At 33.5% G+C, this 9305-nt stretch overlaps 1 protein-coding gene across 2 annotated transcripts; it reads left to right on the forward strand.

Annotated features, from left to right (window-relative positions):
* On the forward strand, window positions 1-7508 carry LOC142611557 (uncharacterized). 2 transcript variants are annotated; one of them, XM_075783620.1, is made up of 3 exons: window positions 2-141; window positions 5658-5817; window positions 6771-7508. In XM_075783620.1, the coding sequence occupies exon 3, from the start codon at window positions 6797-6799 to the stop codon at window positions 7313-7315; it is 519 nt and encodes a 172-aa protein (XP_075639735.1). In that variant the 5' UTR covers window positions 2-141; window positions 5658-5817; window positions 6771-6796; the 3' UTR covers window positions 7316-7508. The 2 variants fall into 2 exon arrangements, with proteins under 2 accessions (XP_075639734.1, XP_075639735.1); XM_075783619.1 differs by lacking the exon at window positions 5658-5817 and having other exon boundaries at window positions 1-141.
* Window positions 7509-9305: the final 1797 nt, after the last annotated feature.

Below are 9305 nucleotides of genomic sequence, written 5' to 3' on the forward strand. Positions count from 1 at the left end.
GGCCCAATATCTAAAAACCAAAAATTTGTTCTTCAAAATTCCCAGGACCGAGAGGGAGAGAAAGATCGGCTCGGCTCCAGGAGGTTTACTCGGCGGCTTTGCTCCAGGGGGTTTACTCGGCTCCGGCCAATACACCTTTGGGTAAGTTCAGTATTCTCTCAATTTCTCTCAAACTATCGGGTTAGGGATTTGATTTTGTGGTTTGTATTTTTTTTTGGCCAAAATTAAGACAAATTCTTGAAGATACTTCTGTAGCAAGAACACGTGTTGTTTCGATTTGTGTTAATTTAGTTATGGAGGTTTCAAAATGATGGAACAACTATGCCCAGAGAGTATCTTAAAGTGATCTTTTATTCTAAGCAAGCAAGGATATGTAGTAGTCACCTCATGTTGGTTTCTTGTGATTCATCTCATATTGACAATTTTATGTTAATGTTTGAACTGTTTAACCTTGGGCTAGACTTGGGGTCTTAATGCGGTTCCTTTGATTTAGGAGTTAAAACTCTGGCTTTTTATGTTTGCATTTGGCTACCGATTGATGTCTTCGTCCAATGCTGAGCAAGCAAACGCCATTAGTTGAACCTCTCTAAAAAATTTGTTGAATGGGAAATGCTAGTCCATTCTGTCTTCCAACGTAGTAAGTGAAAGTGTGTGGGTCACTTGGTCCATCTAATGGCTCAATGTTTTATTTGCTGTTTTGAACGAGCTCTAATTCAAATGGCACCTCCTTCATTTATTAGAGTAAGATGGTGGTGAGGTCATGACCTATTAAGCATGGGTGCGAGACTTGGCAACTTTTGAAAAAGTAGGGTGTGGGTGCAGTGGGGTGTGGTGGTTAAAAAATTATTAAAAATATTTTTATTTATATTTTTATATATTGCTAAGCATACTTTTTCACATTATATAAACATATACTAAATTTAAGAGTAATATTAGATAATAACTAAAACATAATGTTCATAAATTAAATATAACCCACAAGTTTGAAACTAAAACATTCCATGATGTTTGGAAATTAGAATACGAGGAGGGAGGCAGAGAGGCAGTGAGAAGAGAATAAGAGATTTTAGGGTTTTTTTTGTTTAAAGATGTTCAAGTTCAAACAGTGCGTTTTGCACTTTTTTTTACAAAAAAAATTTTTACTTGAATTTTGGCCTGATTCAAAGCCAGTTTTAGCCTGAATCGGTTGGTTTCGGCCAGTTGATATGATCCGATTCGTCTCGATTTGGCGCGAATCAGCGCGTATTCGGAAACGAAAAAAAAAAATTCCGACATGGCGCCAACGCGCGGACAGCAGCGTCGCCCACCACACCCTGCATTGGTCGCAGGTGCGGCACCCCTGTAGCCGCGTCAGTGCTTTCTAGGTCATGACTTTAAGAACCACTAGGTTTTGTGTAGCTTTCCAATAAAAAATGTTTTATTTGTTGTTTTTGGAGTGTAAGCATTTGTCCTTTTAAAATTACATTAAAAAAAGAAAATGAAAAAAAAGAGCATCATAGGTTTTGCTTTCTCTTTGTTATTAGTTCTATTAGGGTACTGGTTTTTCAAAGTTGCTTATGCATTTGAGAATTGTGAAGTACTCAAGAAAGTGGTTTTCCCTTCATTGATTGGGGCATTTGGTAAGATCTTGACAATAGACAACCTTGTTGTAAGGAATATGGTATTGGTCCATTGATGTTGTATGCTTACAGCCACTGGTGAATTTGTGGATAATCTTTTGCTTCACTGCCACAATGTATTTTTGGTTTTTTGGGGTGCATTAGGTGATGCTGTCAAAGGTAATTGATGTCTTATTTTGCTAGATAGGGATGCATGGAAGGCATTGTAATAGTGTTGACTGTGTTGTATGAGCTGCAACTTCTCATTATATCATGTGGTTATCGTAGAGGGAATAGAATACTTGCATTTTATTTCTTTATTTATGGTCTGGAGAGATCTGTGATTGAACTTAGGTATGTTGTTCTTTATTTAAATGGTGTTTTATGATTGGGGAAGGGGTGTCTTGTAATTCTTTAGTTTTTTTTTTTTTTGATATGTTGTAATTCTTTAGTTAAGTTCATGGATAGCATGAATCATTGATTGTAGATGTTAGGCAGTTTTTCTTCTAAGCATACTTTATTTCAATAAAATCTCTTATTTATTATTTATTTATTATTAAGTGGTGATTTTTTATGATGTACAGTTGAAAATTTGTTAAAAACTTTATCATTCTTTTTGAAATTTGATATCCTCATACTTTTTACTTTTGCATTCTAAAAGGAGTTATAGGTTGTTTCTAAAAATATTTATACAGATCTATGGTTTAGAGTTGTAGAAGAAAAGATTAAAAATCAACTAGGGTTTTGTGAGACCCTATTTGATTTATTTGTAAGGTTAAGATTGTTTGGTCATATTAATCACTACAATAGTAAAAAAAAAAAAAAAAATGACATACTATAGCTTTCTCAAAGGGTTAAAAGCTTATGGGCTACTTAATTGCTTAGAGGAATAAGCTGGAGTGCACTATACATCCCGGCCCAAAGGTTAAAAAATAAAAAAAGAACAAGCACTAGCGTGAAAAAGGAGCCAAAGTTTCTTAAACTTAAAAGAAGAGGATTAGGGAGGCAGATAAAAAGGGAGCTAGAGAAGGAAGGAAGTAACAATTGATAAGGACCCCTTCTCCTCTTTATTTTCCAATCTTGTTTACCAAGATTTTCAATTAGGATGCTCTTACATCATACATTAATGTCTAAGAAGTTGCAATCCTTAGAATTTTAACACTAGGAAATTGTTATTGTGCAATATGTTGACATTAAGAAGCTAGGTTCTTTGGAAAAGATGATGAATGCTAAAGATCAAAGTATTCTGGAAATTTTGAGGCGTGGTTCCTAGCTGTTAGTTTAAACTGGCTGTCAAATGTTTTTAAAGCCATGGCAGTGTTTCAAGCCTCTTGATAGTTCAATTCATTATTGGATTGTATAGTTGTTAACCTTTGTAGAATCAGCCATAGGGTTCTGTGATAAAGCGATCATGATCTGGTGGTTCCTTATATATTTTTTCAATATGTGATTAAAGTTGACTTACTTGGGGTGTGATTCAATTTTTGGAACACAAAATGTATCCATTAGGATTTTTGATGGAGCCTTGGTGACCAACTATCTTTTGGACATATTCATACCCAGTGAGAATTATCTTGTCAATGTCATGCATTTGAGGTTTGGGAAAGATAAATTAAAAGATAAACATCTGGACCAATACGTTCAGATTTGAAGTGGTGGATGGAGACAAAATAATTAAAGTATAAATTAATATGTTTGATATTGAGTTCAACATATGTTAATCGATAAATATGTGAATATAGGCATCTAGTTGAGCTACTGAGGCAACGAAGTATGGTCTTTCCAAGGTTTTTCATTGCTAAAGTCATATTGTAATCTTTCCAAGTAACATTTACTCGGTGCGCTAATTTCCTCCAAACTTCATGTTTTTCCGTTTCAACTTCTAAACATTATTTAAAATACTTCAAGTACATATTTTTATTTGTTATCAATTAGTGTTTGATCAATACATTTATGAAAATTATTGTTGGAGAACTATTCATTCTAATATGATATCTGTTTATTGTTCTAGGGCCAAGTACTTATTTTGCTACATTGATTTGCTTAGTAATTTCCTCAATTACATAAATAAAGTTTGTTGACAAAGATTTTATTCTTAGAAATAGCCATATAAACTATTTTTAGTGTAATGATATTTTAGCTATGATCATGATACTATGTGAATACATTCTGAATCTTAGACTCTGATTACTCAAACTAGCTATATGATTTACAGTTTATTTGAGAATCTTTTTTTCATAATTGAAACTTGGTTGGCTATGGAGTCTGGCCCTGTCCATGGGGTTATAATACATGGCCATCCGTTGGTCACCAGTGTCATATGGCCCTGCCAACAGGGGTTTAAATATGTTGGCAATGTTCACCCTGTCCATAGTGTTGTAACATATTGCCATCTGTGTGCCCCATGCCTAACCATAATCTGTTTGACACTTTGACTACATTTATACATATGCATAATTATGATTGTAAAATTTGTTATCTGTAATTGAAATAGATTATTTTGTTAAATTATATTCCCTACTGGCCATTTAAAAGAAATTAATGTATCTGTTATTACTTCAAATGATTTATTGTAAATGTATCTCTCCAAATTTTCTTTATGAAAATATATCATGTATTTGGCCCTTTCTTTTTAGTACCATGTATTTGTTATTTACTGTGCTGTCTAGCTCATCCCATTCCCCTTTTACAATGAGGAGTTGGAGTAAAGATTTGACGTAAGAATGTTTGGGATGTTTGGAAAATTCATTTCATTATGTTTTGGGAGCCCTCTGACCTATCAAAAAAAAAAAAAAAAGTTTTGGGAGCCCTCTGGTTATGGATTTCAATTACATTGTTAAATTGGTTGAGACTTAAAGATACTTTTTACTTGTGTGAGGGAGACAATTTTTATGGAGGTAATTTATTCTGTGACTGTCATGTGGCTTGTATGTGCTCTGTTATATGTGGAATAGTTTTCACAGGTTTGACTTGTTGGTTTGGTCATGTGCTTGAGTTCATAAGGCTATGGATTTGGGTTGTGACAGGTTTGATGTGATTTTTATGCTTAATTGATAGAAAAAATATGTGGGGTTTTAGGGATTGATAGTTAAGAGTAAGAGATTGACTTAAGGTTGTAAGGAAGATTGGAAGAAGGAAAAGAGGGAAATTGTAGTGTTTAGGATGTAAATGAACTGCACTTGTGAACAGTAGCACAAGAAAGAGAAGAAGAAAATAGAGTAGAGAAATGAAGAAAAGACAATAAAAAGACATAAGAACTGTTTCTTATTCCAGTGATATTATTAGTTAAGTAAAAATCTATTAAGGTAATGAGTAATAAAGACTAACTTGGACTCAATAAAAAAAAAAGAATGCTTAAAATACTTAGGATTTCCTATAAAATTTTAGACTCGATAAATTAACTAAGATGCCCTATAATTTCTGCAATCCCTTCAAATTAAGGAATTTGGGGCCTTGAGACACCAAGCAGCTTGGGGTAAAGGTCTTACAAATGTTCCCAGAAATTTGGATGGAGGAATTGGTTTGGGAAGCATTCTTCGGACATTTGGAATTTAGTGCTACCATTTTTTGATGTGGTTAACGTGGAAGGAACGCAACTCTCAAACATTTAAAGACACAGAGAGATCCCTAGAACAATTAAAATTCTTATTGATTCATTCCTTGTTTAGTTGGTCTCGGGTTTGGGGTTTCACATGCTGTACTTCTATTTTTGACTTTCATAATTCTCTTAAGAGTTTCAGTTTGATTCTTTGTAATTTTTTAAAACACTTTGTGTTCATCTTCATGAACATGAAGTGATTCTCTTTTTCAATAGAACTTCTTTATTTACTTATCAAAAAAATAAAAACCCAAATTAGAAATTGTTTTAACCTAGGAGACATATAACTAGACTTTAAACCACATGACTTTTACTTCAATTGGACTTCACATGTGGATCCCATAAAATAAATCTTGAATTTGCGTAATAACAAATTAATCTTCCTTCCATGAATGCATCAAAATGACTTGGTAATAAATGCATTTTATTTACTCTCATAAATTTTCGGTTCTGAATTGTAGATTGTTATGTTGGGGAAGACTAATGGTGTAATATCCTAGCTCTGTGAATCATGAGACATAGGATACCCTCCGCACGCAGTTGCACGTGTAAACTGCCATTATATGTCAATGACAGTGCAGCATTGCCAGTTGACATTCATTTACCTCATGTAAAGTTTTGGTATGATATAACGTTCTTTTTTAAAAGTTTAGGTTTGATGGGGGCTTTCATCTGTCAGTATTTAACTGACTGCCAATAATTTTTCTTTCTTTTGTGAATTTAGAGACACCTGGATTATTTGACATTAAGTATGTGTTTGGATACGCGTTTCCACTACTGCGTTTGCATTTTCCTTCTTTTTTTAATTTTTTATTATTTTTATTGAGAAGCACTGGGATGTTGTCTGTCAGTGGGTCCTGTGCATTGTGCACGGGACCCACTACCTCTTTGACCAGCAATATAAGTGGTGGACAGTGCTTTCCAGTGGGTCCTGTGCACTGTTCACAAGACCCACAAACCTCTTTTTTCAACAACTTTTTCATTAAAAATGAGTCCTATAGAACTATTCACACATTTAAAAATTATTTTGCTACAATGTTTTCAGTTTTCAACAAAATAAGCAGTATTCAAACGCACCCTAATGGTCAAAATGTACATTGAGCATAGGGAAACATCAATGTTGGCCTCCTTTTGCCGAACTTACTGAAATCATTTTCTTTCCCAATTTTCTGCGGTCTATGTTTGATTGGATTTGTGCCCTAGGCAGCATCCCTTTGATGTCCTTTGTTAATTTTATTGATTTCCTTACTTTCTGATTTGTGTTCTTTGAAAAGGGTCTGTTCATATCTATTTATTTGACATTCCCTTTTCCTTTTCTAATAAGATTTTTTTCTTCAAAAAAACGGGGTCCTTTTCTTTCCCAATTACTCCTTATAATAGTCACCACTCATTGTGAAGTTTCCTATGCATTTTGTGGGCTTGACTCTTGAGCGCAGCTGTTAAATGTTCATTTTTCACTCTCTTTATAATATGAGCTAGATACCTAATGAAAGAAATCATAGCTGACAACAACAGTATGAAAAGCTTGAATTATATGTTTCTAATACAACACAATAATTCTTGAATGTTTTCAGGTGCCTTTTGTGGGAGTTGCTCTGTTATGGGTGAGTTTTCAATTCAGATTAGCAGTGACCTTCTTAATCAGCTTTCTGATGACACCGAAAAGTTGAGGAAGAAAACTAAAAAATCTAAAGCCAAGGTACCACGAGAGCCTAGACAGCCCTCAGCTAAGGCAAATCAGAAGCAGATTTCTGATGAATCTGAAACATTTAAGGGAGCTGCTACTGCAGGATGGCCACTGCAGCCTCCTTTATTTGTACCTGTAAATACCCCTGCACAATCTGCCTACACAGAGTTGGATGCAATTCGATCTGTCCTTCAAGATGGTGAGAGGGTTCTGGACAGGTTACAGAAAGAGGAGGAAAATATGGCACAGGAAGTAACACAAAGAGCCAAGGATCTCCGAGATAAGGAGTTCAAGCTTCCATACCAGAAGCCTATGCCTTGCTTGGCTGAGAATAATGCTTGGTTGGAATGCTACAAGGAACATGCAAAAGACATCCTGAAATGTACTCCTCTAGTTAAAAGCTTTGAAGATTGTATTCGCCGAGCTAGGTAGAACATGAGTTCAGCAGAGGCAAGAAATTTTTCTGATCACATACATGAGTGCAAGCTAATGTCCGGTTTAAGTGACCTAGATTTTTGTGGTACAAATAATTACACGCTCATTGACATCTCCATTAATGGATTGCATGGTTTTTCTTTATTAAATAGTCATTAACAATTTTGTTAAATCTTTCACTCCTTATTTCTAAGCTGTGTTGTTGTTCATAAGCATAAGGTGACATGTTCACTGGAGTTCGACCTTTATTTTAGACTAAGATGATTTCAAAAATGTTTCATTAATGTCTATCTATTTTAACCTAAGCCATCCAAGATTTGACTGTTATTAAATCTTTATCAGCAATTGTTTATTTTATCATATGCGATGATTCTCTAATCAGTTACGCCTTAATTCTTTGAATCTAATAGACAATTATTCGTCTGCCATTATCTTCTTTCTGAAATCTTATTTATTTATTTTTCTGTTTTATTATGTGTCAGATTTTTTTTTTTTTTTTTTTTTTTTTTTTTGAGGAGAAGATTGTTCTTGTGATTCAGCATCTCATGTATAGAACTGTTGTGCCTTCTTCTACTTCTTCATTTTTTTTTTTGGAATCAGTGTGGGGATGGGTCTTAAAACACCAGCCCCTGGTGCTGCTTTTTTGGTAGCAGGTAAAAATTTATTGTTATAGAGGGATCATGTGCTAAGAATTTAATTCCACTGGAATTTTGCCAAAATGTCAGCTAAAATTTCTATTCAGCAATCTTAGCAAAGTTTTTTTAAATTCTAATTAACTTCTGTCAATATTTGCTTCATGATGAGAAGGCTGAAATATGGACCAAGAAAGGAACAAATTTTAGGTGAAGTAAATCAAAAACTCTCCAAAGAAGTGTGAACTGCCATACGGCCATACCTATTTGAAGATAATGTTAATCTGTAGCTTCACTATTTCTTGGAAGTATGGATTGCATCACCGAATGCGTAATGCCATATGATACTAGATAGTAATGTCAAACAAGACTTTGTGAGGCTAGCCACATTGATTTAGTGGTGTCCTCAGGAAGTGGGTTCTCATGAATTATTGTGCTTGTGAACACCAGCCATCAGTTAGAGAAATTAAAATGGGAGATGCGTGGGAGTGAGTGTGATACCTGAGAGTCAGAGTATACTTTCAAGATCCTTTAATTATTTATTAGGAAATTTACTCTAAATTTTTTGAATCTACGTTTTGCACCCTAAATTATTCTTAGTACACTTTGTACCTCGACATCAAAGTTGTTAACTTGGATAGAAAAATATGACATCACGTGAAAAGATTTAATTGTCATGAAAAGATCTAATTGTCTATAAACTATACTTCTAATTATACTTTATCACCCTAAACTATATTTTGTATTAAACTTTGCATCCTAAATTTTGAATTTTCGTCTAAATTAACAGCAAACTTACCGTTGAGTACAAGTTGTAATATGAGTCATAGTTTATGGTGCAAAACTTACATTTAAAAAGTTTAGGATGCAAAACATGTATCAAAAAAGTTTAGAGTGCAAATTGTAATATAAGATATAGTTTAGGGTGGTAAAATATAATTTTTTCTTATTTATTTTATAAAAAAGAGTATACTTTCTAGTTTGAAATTATGCTTATAGTCTCACCCTCGTCCTCATTCTTTCTTACTAAGCAACAAATAAATAGAAAGTTGAAAAAGTGGAGCTAAAGGATTGTCATGTAAACATGTTTTTTTTTTTTGTTTTTTTTAAAGAAACTGTGATCTAAACAAACTGAGTTAAGTATTAAGATTTCAGATTATTTATTCAATTTTTTTTCTTTTTAGGTACAATTATAATTTTATTCATTTTATTTTTTAAACTTAATAACTCCTCCTAACAAGTGTTAAATAAAGTAATGGATCAACAAAATTATCAACAAAAAAATATCCCATGAAAGTGTTCATTGAGAAGTACTTATTTTCAATAGTTTATTTGTATAAAGCTGAAAGTTAAAT

The sequence above is a fragment of the Castanea sativa genome, chromosome 10, assembly GCF_040712315.1.
Source record: "Castanea sativa cultivar Marrone di Chiusa Pesio chromosome 10, ASM4071231v1".
NCBI lineage: Eukaryota > Viridiplantae > Streptophyta > Magnoliopsida > Fagales > Fagaceae > Castanea > Castanea sativa.